This window comes from Varroa jacobsoni, unplaced genomic scaffold (assembly GCF_002532875.2).
Source record: "Varroa jacobsoni isolate VJ856 unplaced genomic scaffold, vjacob_1.0 scaffold_589, whole genome shotgun sequence".
In the NCBI taxonomy this organism is placed as follows: Eukaryota; Metazoa; Arthropoda; class Arachnida; order Mesostigmata; family Varroidae; genus Varroa; species Varroa jacobsoni.
In genome coordinates, this window is record NW_019213491.1 from 39,415 (window position 1) to 58,956 (window position 19,542).

The 19,542-nt window shown below is 42.5% G+C and overlaps 1 protein-coding gene across 2 annotated transcripts in view; it reads right to left on the bottom strand.

Moving 5' to 3' along the window:
• The window catches only part of LOC111261712 (CD109 antigen), a 76,896-nt gene that overhangs the window by 5,158 nt on the left and 52,196 nt on the right, over positions 1-19,542 (bottom strand). The window contains exons 2-7 of one of the 2 annotated variants that reach the window (XM_022835398.2): positions 6,685-6,848; positions 5,066-5,253; positions 4,681-4,948; positions 3,592-4,159; positions 2,557-3,430; positions 842-1,001 (exon numbers count right to left, since the gene is read on the bottom strand). In XM_022835398.2, coding sequence (XP_022691133.1) covers positions 842-1,001; positions 2,557-3,430; positions 3,592-4,159; positions 4,681-4,948; positions 5,066-5,253; positions 6,685-6,758 — 2,132 coding nt within the window. In that variant the 5' untranslated portion in view covers positions 6,759-6,848. Of the gene's footprint in view, positions 1-841; positions 1,002-1,885; positions 2,064-2,556; positions 3,431-3,591; positions 4,160-4,680; positions 4,949-5,065; positions 5,254-6,684; positions 6,849-19,542 lie in introns of both variants that reach the window. The other variant, XM_022835397.2, reaches the window with a different exon arrangement.

Below are 19,542 nucleotides of genomic sequence, written 5' to 3' on the forward strand. Positions count from 1 at the left end.
TAACATCAATGTTTGCAATTATTATGATGCACTACTCGCTGCTGTCAGCCCTGGTAACCAGCAAAAAATAATAAACAATTAAGGCGTTCGCGGAACACAATGTTGACGTCGGATAATTCCGCTGCGATAAAATTGTACCTATGATACTGTAGCAATAGTGATACTACAGTACTACGTAGGTACCAATATACCAAATAAGGGACACTAAGGGATATACGAGGAGCATGCTTGTACGGACACGCAGGCTGGCTCAGGCTTAAAACCGGGTGCTCACACACTTTGTTTCACGTTGGAAGAATATTTGAAGTAATGTGTGCACGTAGAACTCGGAAATATTTACCCTAGATAAAAAGGAACCTACTCGAACATGATCTTCGTTACAATATTTATCCTCCAGCGGTACTTAGATAGCTAGGTTTATGGGGTATGTCAAACTAGCTGACTAGGCCGTGTAAGTGCGATAACACAGTGGCGTGCAACTTAAGTTAGGTAAAATTCACAGTCTCTATGGGAATTGATTTGTTTAAAGCGTTCAAATTATGGCGCGCAAAATTGTAGGTACGTTTTGGCAGTCACAACCCTCCAAGTTTTTGAAACTCGATGTCGGCCTAGCTTATTGCGGCTCACTTAAGAGGGCACGACTCTGTATGTACTTCCCAGTGCTTCGAGATGGGACGAATATGTTGCACTTACTGTTGGCCCAGTTAAAAAATACTCTGTGTAGGTTATGAATTGCAATATTTTTCCGAGGCTTACAAATGTTCGCCCGCTAGGAGTTTGCTCAATGAACGTCGCTGTGTAGCTTATGGTTCGGCTCGTTTAGTGGGGTGTTTCTACAGACCTCGTCGTCACGTTGTTCCATATCCATGTCTCAGGAAATCGGGAACGGAGCCGGATTCGGCCTGGCACCACATCGGGTGCCTCAGGCAGCCCCGACGGCGGTAATGGCTGGTTCGTTAACACGTTCGTGTCTAAGCGAATGCCAGGTCTGCGGCCTTCAACTGTGCACACGTATAGGTCAGCGCAAGTACAAAGGACGATGACGCAGCGGTACACAGGGGAAAGACATTGCGGGATCGGTCAGACACGGAAATCTATAATGCTGTACTATTCATGCCGAAAAGCAGAATAAACACTGAAACATCTCTTCCAAAGCAAATCAATGGGTATTGAAATTGGCTTATAGATTTAAGCATCGGAGTTAATGAACAAGCTGGTACTGATGGTAGTAAGTAGCATAAACAGCTAGTTCATACAGATTAAGTTACCTTGATAGAATAATTATTTTGAAAAAAGCATTGAACTGCTAGTATTATGGACTTCATCTCTGGCAAATTGATGGATTAAGCAACACAGGCCTGGAAGGTTCGGGCAAAAGTGTTTCACCGACGGGTACCCGTAGCACACCTCAATAGAGATTGTGATTGATGCGTTTAGTATTTCGAAAGGCAGGCATTGTTGTGTGATGTAAGTTCAGTGAGGGGAGTACCGTGTTCTGCAAAAAAAATCCGTATAATTTTAACATGTTTCGTTTAGTTGTATGTGAGTTAGGTTTTGTTTGTATGTTGAAGTTATGTCGCAGATGCAAGTCGCAAAAGTCGAACTTGTGAAGCTCATGATGTTATTATAACTTGTGCGATAGACCATGGTAGTTGGGGTGAAGAAAATTCGAATTCGTTAGCTAACTCTGCCGCTTCACCAGGGCTGACAGATGGCCGAGGAGGTCACGCTTGACGCCGATGAGACTACCAAGTAACGCCGAGTAGCAGGTACGTTGAGTAATTGGACTACCAATTATTAAAGTACGATTTATCAACTGAAACTGCCACACGATCGGAAAGCAATTTATAGAAAAGAAGTCATCTTGATGAAACAACCAGGATACCTGGATGTGTGGTCTTTCCATAGCCATGTTTCAGCGAAGTTCTTCCTCAAGCGGACGATATCGGTCATGCTGTTGGCAAAGTTCGAGTCGAGGTGGGGTTCATAGGAGGTGATCTCCTCTATTGGAACAGAATCAGTCTCTGTCGTTTGAAAGTCGTGCAACTCCGAGCGGAACTGGGCTAAAGTTTAATGGGTTAACACTCGTAAGTAATAATGGAAGCAATAGAAGTAGTAGGACAGCTAGTGCTAGTGTCCACAAATGAGCAATACGGAAAAATACTTATTGAAGCTGCAAAGGGAAAACGTTTTGTTATTCGACTCTTTTTAATTTAAGTAATAGCGAGGATAAATTTTTAAGAAAGCGAACTAGCTTATCATAATTACAACGTTGTTAATTAGCGATAAAGCAGCTAAGTGCGTAAAGTTCCCAGTGAGATTATTATGCAAATTAGTATATGCTGCTACGTCTCATTGTTAAAGCGTTTCCGCGTAAACGTATGTAAGTTAACTCAGCCGTTTTTCTTACAAGTATAAGTTAAAAGTAGTTTTTACTGAAAACTCGCTGTTTTTTTATTTTTCATACTATATGGTGGCCCGCCTTCTAAGCTAGATTTGTGAGATGTTTCTGTTTAAATGCTTTGTTATTATAACTTTAAAAGCTGTCCTACATACCTTCATCCTGTTCAAATAGGAATCCATTCGTTAGAATGATCATGCCAGCGTCCTTAAACAATGCGCCAGCAGTGTACGATCCGGGATACCAGATCGACCTCCTCCGTCGACGACGATAATATTGCGGCCACACCTTGGCCTTCTTACCGGCGTCATAGCTTTCTAATTCCTGCACAACTTGCTGCTCCGAAAGGTCGTTGCCAGTTCGCAGAAGCAACACGCTCTGATCTACTCCAAGGATGCCGACAAAGCTCGACGGGGTGGTTGATACAGTCACTTCTACTCGACTGCCCGGTGACGTCTGTTTCGTGCTTACGGAGACATCAACTGGCGTCCGCAGAATTCCACTTACGTCGAAGTTGACTCCATCGGTGACGATCTCATTGTCCTTACCCACGGTATAAACGACCAGACGTGCTTTTGGCGCTAGCTTGAATGAAGCGGTAAACGCAAAGCGGTATGTGCTTTCATTGCGGAGTGGAATTGTCGCTCCTGTAGCAATACCACCGCGACCCATTACTTGATAGCTGATGTGATCCAGCGGATGTGTCGAGTTCACCTCGAATTCAAGACGATCTCCAACACGAGGGTTTTCCGGTAACATCAGTCTTGCCTGAAGGAATTGGTTCCCAGGTGACTTAGCCGGCATGATTGATTCCAAATAGTAAATTTGCCCCTTGTACTCCGCGTGCATACCGAGCACTACTGTCGTGGGTTTGTTTGGAGGGACAAACTCCAGTCGGATGACTCCGTTCTGAGGTATCCAGTGCTTTTCCTCCACCCATTGTTCCTCGTCGTAGTTGTAGCCGTAGCGAAACGTCAGTTGATTCTCAGGATCCTGGACAGGAGTATCGTCCTGATAAGCAGCTTTGAGCTGAAACCAACACCGTACACGAAATCATACATTAATGCTAACTTCATTCACCCTATCTTGTCGAAACCAACACGAGATCATGCTAGAGACCAGCAATACTACTATTAATAGGAAGGCGGTATAAGTAATAGCTATAACACTAGGTACTGAACAGCACTTACAAAAGCGGTGTATTTCAGACCGGGCTTGAAAGTATCCGAAGTCTTGACGAGCTCGAAACGCACAGGTTTATCATATATAAACATATAACTGGTGCTATTGTACTTCCTTCCAGTCAGTTCTTCTTCGACGAGGGCAAAAAATTCGATTTCTCGTTGAAAAAAGTCAGTTTTCAACTGCAGTTCTTTGATGATAGTTAGGGGAATGTTCACTTCTCCGTCGATTGGCACTCGCGTCTGGAACTGTTCATAGGGTCGCGGTTTCAATTGCTGATACCGGGACCGCGGAGTTACGGTAAGGGTAACCCAGCCTTTAACTGGCTTACCGTAAGTGTAAGCGGCCTTGACGGTTGCTGTAACTTCCGACTCATTGTATGTTGCATATTTAGGTAGTTCTATCTTAACCTGGAAGGTTGGTAGAACGTACTCAGCCACCTGGAAATTCTTCGAGAACTTTTGCCCGAGCACTTCGCAACGTAGCGTCCAGTCGCCAAGAACAGGATTTTCAGACAGCTCGAACTCGTTACCTAGGACTCCGCGTGTTGTAAACTGTCTTTTCCATGAATGAATCCTATAGAAGTCAACATATGTAGTTGAAAAAATACTATTATAATATGCTCTATCCATCTGAGAGGTCTTTTAGGTATATAATTCTTCATTAGAGTGTCAACTTAGATACAGTTTCACTATTCTCTCTCTATAAATCGGCGTTTGATCAATTATACATAGACAAGTTCCATGAAGCACTACAATTACGAAGGACGCCAACTAGCTAATTGGTTTTTACAATGATAAGATAGCGCCTTTTTTAGTTACTATTCACATTTGCCTAATACGCATACACATTAACACGGTTTAATGCTTGCGAACGAAATACATACTCGTTCTATATTTTGGTATAGGGTAGATCCTCAATAAAATGAAATTAAACGTACATATTATGTAAGCATCCCATAGTTGCTTGAATATAGTACGCTGTAGAATTCGTCCATCGTCTGTTCTAGGGACCTTAAAAACTTGAATCTGTGGCCTATAATAATAGCGGCTGTAGTTCTGATTACTAAGTTGCCGATGAATTTCATCATCACTTACCTGTTTCCTTTGCCGTCAGTGACCCAGGCGTCGATTGCCCCGGTCACACTCGGCTGCAGGAATGGATCGGTGACAATCATCCGGAACTGTACTCGCTGACCAGGCTTATAAACGGCCTTGTCCGTCTGGATGAACACCGAGTAGCTTTTGTGAACGAAACTCAATTCTGTTTGGTTCTCAAACTGGATCGAACCCGTTCCTTCGGCCTTGAGCGAGTAGTTGCCCGGATTCCAGTCTCCAACCTCAAAGCTAATGATTTCCGTGCGAACTTTGATCGAAGTCAGTATGGAACACACAGTTATTTCGGTATAATCATGGATCATACTGGAATGGTATTGAAATTGACATGAAACATGACCAAAGGTAGTTGTTCAACGGTACTTACGAGGAGGGACTTGCGCGGTCCGTGTAATATAATTAAAGTGGCCACGTTCGTCGTTGCCTTGAATTGAGAGGCGCATATCTACGGGATTCGGTACGTCTCCGACTGATGCTGCCACGTTGAAGACAACATTTGGCCGAAGAATCGATGGCGCGACAATTGTATAGATACCTCGTTGATTCTGAGCCCCCCTGTAAAGCATTGCAGGCATCACTCATTTTTCGTTATAAATTTAAATAATTTTAGTTGACGACTGTCCTTCAGATAATACTTAAACTAGCCTGCGTAACCTACATTGCTAGAATTGCTCCATATCCCATGTGAGTCCACACCAGCTTACAAGTACTTTTTTGTCCTGCTATTTCTTTTCTGTCAGATAATTGGGTCTCCGATTTTGAAGGAGGAGATCCAGTGATCTGACGCCATCGGTGTCATGTAACTAAGCACGACTTTATTTTCAAATCTGCCGCGAAATTCCACCTGTCTTTGACAGCACCGAGTCCTTTAGATCAAGTCAGTATAATTCAACCAAATAGAGTGGATACGTGGTTGAAAGGGGGAGCTTTAACGTAACTTAAATTTTGCATAGCTTTGTCAATAGTTGAAATCGACACCCAAGTTTGGATTGATAATAGTCCTATTCCACACCAATGTCTACTCCAAGTGTCTGACCATTCAACAGGACATTACCGACCAGGTCGCGCTGCCTTTCTTTAATGTCTTAATTTAAAACGTTCCTCACTGTACCTCACGCACATCGACTGTCGTAAACTTTTTCGCTAGCAATGCCCGACTCGTCAACCTGACAAACCAAAGCTTTCTGTCAAGATAGTCAAGAAGTCCAACATTTCTCAGTTGTAAAGCATAAATGAAACGATCAAACAGGAGAGAGATGGCTGACATCAAAGAAGTGAAAACAATTTGTTAGGCTTCTTCAGCCTTCACTGCTTGCTCTGTCCAGACTTCCTGCGCTTTTTAGCGAATTTTGCACGGACGTCTTTGGTTTCATGTGATAAAATAGGGTATTGCATGCCGGTGATGCTCATTCTTGTGGCTAGATCATAGCAGCTTAAAATTAAGGCCAAACGTGACACGTATATGGAATAATTTTGTAATACTATTCCTGTTTGATTCGTATACATATACTTGCATGCTATAAAGGTAGGAGTGGTTTTATCGTGGTCATATTGATTATTCGATGCCGATTTTCCCTCCTCGCCATATTAAAATACTCTGCTATAGACTTTGCATAAGTATATCGTGCTTATTCGTACGATAGAGATCATGTTTTACTTCGTGTGGCGATTTTTTGGCATTTAAATTTTGAGTAGACGGCTTCAAACTTCACGGTGAGCAAAAACCCGCTATTTGACTAAGCGAACAAGATTCACTTTTTTTAGTTTTGGTTCTTCAGCCCAGCTAGAGCGCATCAAGTCTTTAAAATCATACTAGACCGGTATTTTTTGTTTAGCGCTGATAACTCGTATTCGCCCATTTGCAATCGTTCGGTTATATCTACAATACCACGTAACGTAGCGATATCCAAGACGCACCTCCCAATAACTAACTACGTATTATTCACGTACATAAAAAAAAGTTTCGGTCGGGACGTTTTTTCTTACCAGCTGAGTTCCGACGTGTAGGCAAGCAGTCCAGTCAGAGCAAGGAGCAGGCGGCCACCGCGCGGCACCGCCATCTTTGAATGACCTCCGTCAGTGTTTCAAAAATATTACACTCTAATAACCTCCAGCTCCAGTTTGCCCTGTTGTGCCGGGGCGCTTTCGACCTGAAATGAGAGAAATCGAAACGAACAGAAAATATGCTATTTTTTGGCATGCTACCACATAGAAATGCTGCGGATAACAACTACACTTTACGTAGAATGCCCGCCGTTAATTTTCGATTTTGACAGAGTGAGGCATTATTTAATAAGGCTTCGACATTAAAGTTAACGGAAAAGCTTATCTCATTGGTGGCTAACGGCATAGTACATACACCAAGAGCGCAAGCTTCACATCGTTGATTTAAGTCAGCCAACTTTTAGTCCTAATCGAAAACTTAGGCAACAACGATTATCGATGTTTTGGTCCTCTTCTAAAATCCCTAGCCGAAGACAGCGTCTAAGCTATTTATCTATGCATCGATTTAATTGATTACGACATTCCCCATTACAAAACGCAGTTGATACTGATTTTTCATAGCGGTAACATTAAATTTATAATTTTATTTAACGTATTTATTACCATATCTCTCCTATAAAATATAATACAGGCTTTGATTTGACGAGCTAGGCTTCAAGTACTTGAAAAAAAAGATACGAACTGCACGAAATTTAAAATCCGCTGATTTTAAGAAAAGTCCACGAAAAAACTACGGTGCCAGCTCTCGACATCAGGGGTGTGCGCTTGTAATATCTACTGTCTAACAGACTTTCTATGCTTATGTCCACTTTCGTTCCATTTTCATACCATTACATCACAAACGATAACCCGAACCCCGATACCCCGCAATCTTCCTACTAAATATTCATTGACACTTAAAAAAATCGCGCTTCGTCTTCTCAAATCCGTACGATTCTCCCACTTCCTGTTATGATAGAAAGATATGTGTATTATATATAACCCATATGGCAGGATAACATTTGATGAGCATAAGCCCTACCATGTATTATCGGTGATCGGCCTCTTGTCCCGTGTCAAGCGGTACCTGCTCGTCATCATGAATCGTTTTCGCATATGTGTGTGTGTGTGTGTGTGTGTGTGTTGTGTGGGGACGGCCTAACGAACAAAGGTGACAAAGGCTCTGAAGCAACGGGTGTGAATGAAAACCGGCTTCTGCCACGGCTTTCACCCGCGCGCCCAGACTGATTCAAGGCAAAGACGAACAATATCTCTATCTATGAAGTAATCAGGATAGCTGTAAAACCATGATCTAGACGACTCAGTCACCGTTGGGATCTTTATTTTGTGCTCCGTGGGCCTTCGTTTACTTTTTGCACACCTGCTCTTTACTCACTTACAGGCCATGATTATACCAGACACAGACAGCTTGCCATTTTTTGCGCCGGGGAACGAAGTGGGTTGGAAAAAAGGGGAAGGGGAGTAGATTTAGCGAATAATTGTGAATGTCTCACCCAGCGTATCTGTTCTACTTCACCTATAGCCAACAATGATATAGCTATTCAAAGAGCAGAAACGATGAAGCACATGCAATAATACAATGATGATAGTGTCAACTACCTGCTTGATCAATTCTAGTAAGATGCACACTATTCATGGCTACCGACGACCGTTGCACGTTTTTTGTCGATTAGGCAAAAGAGCGACTAAATAAAACCCAACGCGTGAGCAGGCTTGCCCCACAGGGCTGGGTGGCATGCCGCATAAAGTTAGCAGTCAACGGTCGAATCGACCAAATGCAAAGATGGTGATCTCTTCTCGCTGTTAATTCCACGCGACGTCAGGCATCTGTATCGACGACGGCGCAGTGGGGTATTGTCCAAACAGTAATAGTCCCTACGATAGCAGCAATGGCAAGCAGAAGAAGAGATCAAGATCAAATGAACGAGTCAAAAAATATCCTTTTTTAACTATTTTTTAAAAGTAGTTGCTTTCAGAAGTCTATAAAATCTCGAATAAAGGACTTACACCATACCGTGCCTCCGTACAAAATTCTGTACACAAATGTTCCGTTTAACGCTTGCTGCTATACAACGTCCAGCATTCTCTGAACGACGCTGTAATTCATCGAAAATCAATTGATTTACTTCCGTTGTTGTCGTCGCACAGATCTCCCACGCTTCTAACGCCAGCGCAATTACGTGTATCTTTACTGTCAATCGTTATACTGTATTGGAGTAATAGTCACTACTTCTATAGTCTTTTTCTGAGTTTATGGCTTGTCAACAAAGAGGTGTGATTGCTTGGAACGCTGCCGGATGCCAAGTGTTACCAAGAGCGATTAATCTATGGACATTTGCATAGGAAAGACTACTGAATCCAATGACTGTAGAAGCATGTCACAACAACGACGACGACGACGACGATGACGTCCTACAAAACGTCATCGTCGTGTCCCTCTCAAACAGCTCCACGCCTTCTAATAGCGAAGGTTGCATATCAGAACAAACATGTATGGATATCATTACCTAATGTTGTATTGAACTAAAAAGAAAACTCGCCTCGAACACTTTGGCATCCGTATGGACAAATTGCTCGATAGATCTAAACCTTGGGTTCATGTTGAAAGATATCGGATGAAGGTGGCTATGCAAGACTCGGTCTATTTTATAGTGATCAGGCTTCCTGAACACGACATAACTACTAATGTGTTTTTTTATACACAAGCTACTGAGAAATGCCACACTTGATTCCACAGCAGACGTTCTCCAGACGATTTCCCAGCAGTAACGTTTGCGACACCGCGTTTTTCTAGGAAGGATCTTAGGGAGCGATTTTGGGCTTAGTTAACTTTCTGTAATAATACATGTTGATCAGTAACGTTTTCCCTTTCAATATTGCTCTGGCGTTCTAAAAAAAAGTGAAGAAATTCACCCATTAAGGAAAATAAATACATTATCACTCCAGATTTTGGAAGAATAACATCCGCTGAAAGAAAGTTTTAAAGTATCTTTTTTAGCGCGAAAGTCGTTTAAATTACGTGTCAATATCGATAAAAAAAAAAGTTGCAGTACAAAGGACGCTTCAGTTTATAGTGTATATCTCTATACACTGTAACTTCCAGAGAAAAAAAAAAAAAGTGGTTACTCTTAAGTAGGCAGGTCTGCTGAAACGTCTGGCCCTGTCTCTATTACCCTTCGACCTTATTAGTGCCAGACCTCTACCCAGTTGCTTGAGGTATACCGAGCATTTCACTCATATTAGTTTTTACCACTTTCTATCATATTTTAGTGCGCTGGGGTGCGGAGTATCCATCTTCTATTGAACGGCTCCAGATCCTAAACGTCAATGACTTGCGTTCTGTATCCAATGTCGCTTAGTTAGCCTCAGTCAGGCATATCTGGAGTCAGCATAATTTTCTTAATATCAATCATATCCATAAGCTTAAATTATAGTCTATAGCATCCCGAGCAAAAATAGTTTAGTCCCTTTCATTGCATTGCAAATGCCAATTGTAGCATCAGTTAGAACTCCAATTACCAGCTGTCTATTATGTGGAATTATCTATCTGAATAGAAATATCAGTCTGTCCTGTGAAATCAGACCTCTAACTGGGAAGATTGTTTTCAACCTTCTGATAGGTCTTTTTCCGACCCCTTGCTATTCGGTCCTTTTGATACTTGATTCGAGCTATACCTTTATTCTATATTCAACCTTGTTAACATAAATCTTTAATGTATTATACGATTAGTTCACATTTTGTAGATGATTCAACTGAAAATCCATACCACAATGCTTTTTTTTTTAAGTGTTTTTATTTATAGTGGCAAATTTTTACTAAATAAATGTTTTTAGGTTTACGTCTGGCAATGCGTTAAGCATTTTTTCTAAATGATCAGCTACATCTAATTGAACACAAAATGTGCTTACGCCTGGTTTTGAACCTAAGCCATTTCACTTATCCATTACGTTAGTATGCCGACCCCCGCATCATCATCACAGGAACTCCAAATTTGCGCTGAGTCACCCTTCTGCGTACTGTTCCTTTTTATCTATGAGTTGACATAATACTTTTCGCAAACAGGTCTATATAGAACTGCTGTCTATTCGAAGTTCACCTACTTCGACAGTGTCGTCCCTCATGCCTGTTTGTTTCCTATAGAAGAGCTACTGTCACTATGGCTTTTAATACAGACGAGCGCGTCAATAACGTATGATAATAATGAACCGAAGATGCTCGGAAGCTTAGTTGTGTCCCGTAAGTTTTATTAACTTCAAACGCCGCCGTCAGCAGCTTTGGCAAAACATCGCCAGCCGGTAGTAGCGGTGGCTGGTATTTGTAGTAGCGGCGAATCAAAGTTAGGATCACTTCGTGCCCCCTTCCTGCCGAGTATTGCAGTACCTCCTTTGATGTCAGCCGATGTTCTCACAGCCCGAAGGACCTCATTGGTAGCAGACGTAGCAACTTCAGCAGCATTGAAGTCACTTATTCGTCCACGCCCGCCGTCTTCGTAATCGTTCTTTCGAGTTGATCGTTGCCGATGTCACTTATTACTACGAAGGCGACAACATTATTATCATCTCATTTGACGAAGGAACTGTGTGAAAGGCTGAACTGTACTCGTAAGCGCAACATCACCGTTGTATCGCCAATTCGAATCGAAAGATGGTCGTTGACAGGTCAAAGCATCGGCACTCGGAAGAAGCGGAACTTCCGCGCAACAAACGACGATCATCGGACGAATATGCATGAATCCACTAAACGATACTGCCTGCTGGGCCAGTAGCTGGGGTCATGACGAAACGCTCACCAGCTCTTTAGAAGGAGAAAACGCTACGTAGAGCTGAACTTGTCGATAGAAGTACTGAAATCAAGCAAATAGGACAATACTCAAACAGATTGTAAAAAAACAATCAAATGACAACACCGTACGGTGACACTTTATAGAAAGAGCTAAATGCCTTCGCAGTTAAATGCCCTCCCCCCCCCCCACTGGTTTATAGCTAATGGACGCTATCGCAGCGTCCCTATGAAGTGGGGAACGCCTCCAACGGTATCATCTCCAACCACCACCGTTTGACCATATATGACCAACCCCACGTGGTCGCCAATTTTACATCGGCGATGTTGGAAGCCCCACCGAGGTCGTTCAGGCTGTAAATAGCTCACGGTGTATAATCTTGTCGACATTCCATAGACGTTTCGAGTCTAGTTGTCGTTTAGTTCACTCTGCTGCGTGAGTTTGCGTGGCCTAACAGGCCAGCCACGTGTGGAACCGCCAACCGTCGCTGTAGGCACAAGCGGCCCCGCGTGCTCCGGGGGAGCGAACGGGAGTCACAAAAGCAGCCATAACCATAATCACAGCGACAGCTGCAGCGACTGGACATTCGTCTGCGCTTCTGTCGAACTACAAATATAAAACCATTCTATTTACAGAACGTGAAATTAGCGACCAACAAGGAAGGTGTCCCCGTGCCGATAACGTGCACTTATCGACACCTATTCACAGACATGTGTGCATATAGGGGGCTAACAACACTCATTCCCGTGTACATAATCGAATGCATCAAACACATTCAATAGCTAGTCGTTCACAATGATGGGGCAATTTTCTTCTGCCACAGCACGCCATGACACCGTTTATAGCTCGATGGATGTTTGGTAGTTCTAGTAATTTTATGTAAATGTGTATCTCTCCAAGACGAAAACGGAAAGCTCAAACTTAGTATACGGAAAGAATGAAAACAACAATTTATTACAGAGCGATATTTTTGCTAAAGAGTCCTGTGCGAGTACAATTGTGTACCAAAATAACATGATGCAGTAGACCGTGTTGTACTGGCCATGAACGCGCCACGCCTATCAATTGGCTCCATGCTATGCATGTAACCGCATACCTAACCGTCCGGCGTATACGGCGGATCCGGGAACTAGCGTCACAGCTACTCGTGATCTTAACTGTTCTACCTGTGGCTAAACGCAGCTCCGTGAACCCTAAAATCTTGGTGGAGCACAGTCACGACGGACCAAAAGGATGACGCCACCACCTTAATATTGTCGTTTCGTTACATGTTATCTTGTTTCGTTGTTGCTCTAGGAGGGTTCGAGCTAGCAAAAACAATTTTCCGGATGGGTGTCTCTGAGCTAGCTGCCTAAATGTACTCCGCAAACGTATATAGATATAATGAGGGTACGATAGTAATTCAAACAAAACTTTATAGCAGACCATTTGTAAATAATGGCAAGGGACGCTTATGCTGCGCGTAGAGGGCGCTCGTACTAAGTAGAAAATTATAAGAGTTTTTCAAGCCTGCTTGAAAAACAATTGATCTGGCGACTCTTGCTTCGCCCATCGCACATGCACTACGTGCTTAAAGCGCAAACGGTGCAGTATGTAAGACTTTTCATTGCGTATTGAAGGACAGCGTCGAATCAGGGTCTGCGATTTCGGTTGTGTATTTCAGTACACACGCGATATGATTGCCTTGTCCAGGCTCCATCATACTCTAACGCGAGGCATGTCAAGCAGTGGTTAGGTTTAATGAGAAAAATTGTCCTTTGCCGCCCTTTCGCTCTTTTTTTAAGTCCTAGTATGCGCTCACAGCGCAAAAAAGCGTTTAATAACTGATTGATGACTATTGTCAAGCCATACTAGAAATACTGGCTAGCCCAAGAATCGTCTGTTTTACCTAATGTATTTACTTGTCAGCATTGGGCTTTGTGAGCAATTGCTTACCTATAATCTGGTAAAAGAATTTGGCCCATCGAAAAAAAACGCATCACATATATGACTGCAAACATACTACTTGACAGAGGCAGTAGGCAAAAACCTATGTAACTGAAAAGTAACGCCGGGGGGGGGGACGGGGGTCAGTTTCGTACCCTTTGATCCGTAGTACTATTTTCAAGTTCATGAAATGTATCTGCTGAATTATATCATCAGTATCAAAAACTTAGCACAGTGTAAAGTAATCATACAAAACTATCGTCGATACGAGAGTTTTGTATGATTACTTTATCGCATTGTTATCTAAGAATGAGCTGTTTTATAATTAATTAATAAATGCAGTTTGAACAATGTAATAATACTAGATATAAAGCGCTCCCGTGTCGCTTAAATCTGTGCGTCATCCGTTGTCCGTATATGACAACCATTACCAACTGACGCAGTACCGTAACAAAAATGGTTTTCAATGGACAGACAAACAAACCTTCTTTCAGCTCGATGCAAAAAATGGGTTGAGACGACTGATCGATACTTTTACTAATCAGTTCAATTGATCAGTAACAGTGTACAATTCAGCATTATGGTGCGATGGCGTCCATCCACCATAAATAATGCTTAACCCATCTTGCGCAAGGTCAATTCACCCGCGCGTGATAAATGCTGGGCCAGCTATCGCGACAAATTTGTTACCTGCAATCCAAGACTCTGTGGCAACGTATAATTCCGTCATAAACGTCACTTCTTCAACCGAACAGGGTGTGAATTGGGCATGAAAGTGTATAGCTTTTTCCTAGGTAGGGCGGTATTACGCTAGAATCCTGAGCAATTGACGCATCTCTCCGATTTGGTACGCAATAAAAGGCTATAAATTATAAGGAGAATATAAAGGCTAGAGCGGTTGATCCGAAGGTGATGTGTCTGTAAAAAATCAGTTGTCATCCTGTTTGAAATCTTGCATGTGATTCGCTCTAGACTGAACTGATCCGGTTGCTCTAAGCTGTTAGATGCATAGATGCGCCGTACATAACTACTCAACATACGCAGAGAGTACTAGTGGTACCTCATCGCGAGACCCTTTCAACTATGCCCATAAACGAAGATACCATTAATGAGTTACCACGGTGACATACACTGGACAAAAAGCATCCAATGCTGGAATCTGTGTTAATGTGATTATATGCGTTTATAGTAGATACAGATAGATCTTCATTGACAATATATTAAAGTGACCAATTTACATATATATATCATTTATCGTTAGGTTAGCTTTACATGCGGATGTGGGCTCGCGCTATCATTCAACAAGATGGTTAAATAATGAATATCAACAATAGCAATCAAGCAACAAGGCTGACACGAAGTCAACTGAAGACGTAATAGAAGACAGCTTGCTTACTCTAATGTAGAGGGAAACAATATCTATTGCGTAAACGCAAAAACCTCTTAATTACGCTAGGTCAGAGCGGTTATAAGGACATTCGCATAACGGCCATAAGGCTTCAGATACATTTCGTGATCGTCGGGTTTTCACCCGTGGCTCAAGCCAATCTGCTAGAAGGATCATGACAAGACCAACAGCTGTCTTAGTTACTTCGCTCGGTAGCAAGCCCGTACGCTATACATAATAATACTTACAACCCACAAATTACTTGCATAACTGCCCGGTGGTAAACTGAGGCAGGCTACGGACCGTTACGTTTGACAGCCGTTTCCACATAAATAGGTATCGTCCAAAAAAAAACCGAGTACGGTGTATTTCTAAAAACACACAGAAACAGACATCGACAGTCATCGAAATATTCACTCGGCCTGTATAAATGGGCCTACCATATTCTTATATTTCTTTGTAACCTGGTGCCCTCTTCGGCCGGGAATTTACGTCCTTAATAGTAGGCATCAACTGCTCCTCAACCAGCTTCCATTATCTATCCGAATAATCATTAAAGTAACGACAATGCATATTAAATATAAATGATAAGATGATATTTACGTAATTTTATAGATTATTGTTTAACCGTCGTCCGTGCTGCCACCCTGGTTTGTCTAACAACAGCCCTCGAAGAGTCATTGCAAACTCAACCTCGCTAACTTATTGAAATGCTGAAGCGAAATAAGGAAAAGCAGTAAACGTTTCCCATTCTGCTCAAATCATTCCATAAGAATATCGCCGTCGTAGTGACCTTTATACCTACCCAAAGTTTTACTACTCTAATAAATCGTTAAGTTGATGTTCATCTTGGCAAATCAAGCCAACGCTGGACGTAAGTCTTCTTTCGTTTCTGACCAACACGATACGTTTCAGTATCTGCAATAGCAGAATTATTTCTCAAACGACGTCTTAAGCATCCTACTTCGGTACGGTGAAACGCATGAAAGCATACTCGCACGAAAGCAGACGAACACCGTTGGGAGCACTTTAATAAACGAGAGGCGTGAAACGAAAAGATTCGTGACTTCTTCGGGCCTATTAGCCGGCCTGTTCGTTACGGCCGATCATAACCGAACGGAGTGGTCATCTGGGTCATTGGTGCAGGCGGCGTTCTTAACAGCCGCATGATTTAATTGTCCCATATTGACTACTAAATACTTCGAAGTTTCGTTTTTACCTAACGAAACATTGCCTATCCATGAGACGTTAATCTAACCCATTTTTGTTCACGTTGGCTAATCTTTTTACATAATAATATATGGTGCGTACTGATAATAAAACTGTAGAAACCTATATTGTAGTTTACTGTTGTGTGCTGGCAAACATGAATTCTGTAAATTTTTGCTACAGATAATATATATTTCTGCATGCCTGCGTCCGTTTTTATTATATATGTAGTGGCTGTGTGAGATTTTTCTCGGCGTGCTAATCTGGGTGTAAAAAAAATGTTAACTTATTGTGACCCTAAGGACGGACCCAAGCTCGTGACCATGCGATGCCCTGCGTTTCACTTAGGATGAAACACTATTCGTTGTAGTGTAACTCGCGCTACCACTGTGGCCTACGAGCTTGGTTCCACCGACTCGTTCCCATGTCAGTTCCGTAAGACCTCGCCGCCATCTTATCTTTGCGACGAGCGTTTTACAAATGAGGAACATATCGAAATGAACTAGACCTCTGCAATTTCGTCTGCGCGTTCGAAGCGACTGTTTCCTCTGCTATAAAGACTACTGCTAGCGATGTATGTAGATAGCCATGGACACGCATATTCAATTGTTACTTAGCTTGAGCACATACGAGCTATACGAATTTGTATAAATAAAGTAATTTCGTAAGTTCAGAAGATTTCAATCTCACAGAAGTGAAGTGACGACGAAAACGCACAGATGCGAACCTAAACATAAAAATGTACATAATAGATCTGGCTGATCGAATTTGTTTATAGTTATTTTTTCCTTTTCTTTAATTCGGCTGTTGTACTGAACGCTCCTCACCACTCTGGCCACCAGAAGCTGCTATTGCTGCGGCCTCTAGATCTATCCGATCTTTGCCAATCTCTGCCGATTTTCCTACACTATGTAAAATCATCACCCCCGGAAAGAAACAAGCCGATCTTATCCAGCGACGCGAAGACAATGACCAAAACAGATATCGACATACGTTCGGACACCGTCAACGGCTATTTTCGTCTTAGTACCTTTGTTAGGATCAACATTTATTCGGATCGGTTGCTGTGACACCGGAAAATCATACGAAAAAAAGCAACCCCTCTAAAGCGGGAATCGCTTCGGGACTAACTGAATCTACCTGTAAGTCGGTTGCTGCGTTCCTATTCTAAGAAGACGTCCAACCAAAAGCAACAGGACCAACCACAGCTACCGCAGGCGACCATACAACGGTTCGCCGTACTCAGCCCGGCTCCCGGTCATTTACCTCGATCTTCTTGTTGGCGTTTGTTTGAAATTTGTTTAAAATCTACCGCTTCAGTAGCATGACGACCCGTTTTCTCCAAATTCGACCGCGCCTGATCGCTGGGTACCACAAATGGGTGACAGGACACCTTTCGATCGGACCAACCCGTCTACAATGCGCCAGTACAATGAAAAGACAAACATTTTGGACGGATAAATGGGATTCAAGCAATTGAATTATTTTGTCAGAGCGCCGATCAAATAGGCCGTGACCTCCTCTTGCGTCTTTGACCGCCCGCACAGAGCTGGTTAATATTTAATCTTCAACTACTGCCCAGGCGCACTTTTACTTCACATACTTTATTTTACCTTACAGTCGTTGGCCCTGCCGAACATACCTTTTTCTAACTCATGTGCAGATTAGAGCGTGATGATACTGCTGTTATCCTTAAAGTAATAATCGCGGCCCACGCACGACGTGTAATCAAACATGGATCTTTGTGTGCTTACGTCCTGATCTAGTAATGCTGAATATCGTGCTTATCGTTCATGTAAGACTAGAGCATCGCTACTAGTTTGATTGTGTAACATCAAATCTTCTCATGAACGTAGTTTGCCGTATTGGGCCGTATGGCTGCAAAGGGTCCTATTTGTTGTAGGTTTGAGTGTGTGTTAGGACCAAAGATGATAATATTATCATGTTTCTCTGCTATATCTTATGTAGGGGTAGACGTTATTAAAACAGGTAGGTAACCTAGAAAAAAAAGATCTCATCCTTAATATTTTCCTCTGACTGCAATAACAATAAAAATCAACGACTTGTACAGTTACTTGCTTAGGCGTTAGTTGCTGCAGAGTCTCCTTTGCTTAGTAGCCAGTGCTTTCTGGAGAATTCACAGAGTTTTCCTAAATGGGAGCACTCTAATTGACAATTAAGGCTATTATAAACGTCACACATTGTACTTAGCCGGAGACCCCCTCATTGTAATCGAGCACCGCTCATAAAGGGGTTCGAAAGTTACGCGCTGTTTACTACTGCGAACAAGTTGCAACCAGTAAGCGACAATGATATTACACCCACTCGAGCTGTCCAACCCGATCTTCTTACAGCCGCATGACGCAGCTGTTGGTGACGCATGGCGTAATGAATGAAGACTCCAACAATAAAGTGAAAACCAAAACACTAACTGGCAGGGCAATCGCAGGCGAAGATGACATCGTGTTATGAAGTCGGGCGCGTTCAAGGCTGGCGTCGACTTCATGCGCTTCGAGGTACATTCGCGTTGCCATAAAAATGTATTTGCAATATAGAATTCTTTCCAGCGCGTTGACATTTCAGTCTCATGTTGACGTCAGCTGTTCAGCTATTAGGTTCCCCTGTATCCATAGTATGATCGTTCTTTAGAATTACCGGGAAAACAAGATCTGGAAATACGGCAAAAGTTGAAGACGTTGATATTGACGCACACGTGTATTGCCCTTCGGGTAGTCTTCGATCATACGAATCCTGTGGTTCTCCTTAATTAACAATAAACATTGACTTGTGAGAATTTTTTTCACGTGATTTCGTTGCGTACAATGTAATGAGCATAAACAAGATGAGTTACTAAATCCTTCTAAACAGATGCTCAAAAAAGCTTATAGTCGTTATAATAATAATAATAGAATGTAACATATGGGACCAGCTGCCTCTGTAGGGTTGTCAAACACTTAAATTGCGATTATTTTGCCTAATCGCGTTCACCGACGCCACAGTATGCATGTTTTTGCAATAGAACTGAGCGTACCGCACGCGTTGACTGCAACAAAACGCACGCAGGCCTAGGCCTAGGCCTAGGCCTTGACTTGTCAAACTAGTAGTTCGTCTTACCGCAAGATAACTTTGTTGTCTGTCAGCCATCATAAAATCCTCTTTTTGGAGACTATTGGAACACCAAAAGCTTGGACGCTCATTGTCGTAGGGCGACAGCTGAACGAATCTGTCTATTCGCGGATATACGAATTGATCAACAGTTATTACAGCATTCATTAAATCGCCTATCACATTAAACGTAGCTTAACATTGGTGGCCGTCTCACCGCTGGTGTCACATCAGGACAAAAAAAAAATTGTCGCATGTTCGTCATGTAAAACTAGCCACATCAACAGCTACAGGAGCAGACTAGGCAGATTAGTGCCTAGAAAATACTATGCTATTTTCTCGAGTGTCTGCATGTACGTGCGATTTCTTACAGATAACATACAGATATTGCTTTCCTTGAAGACATCGTAATTGAGATAGCAAACCCAGAGC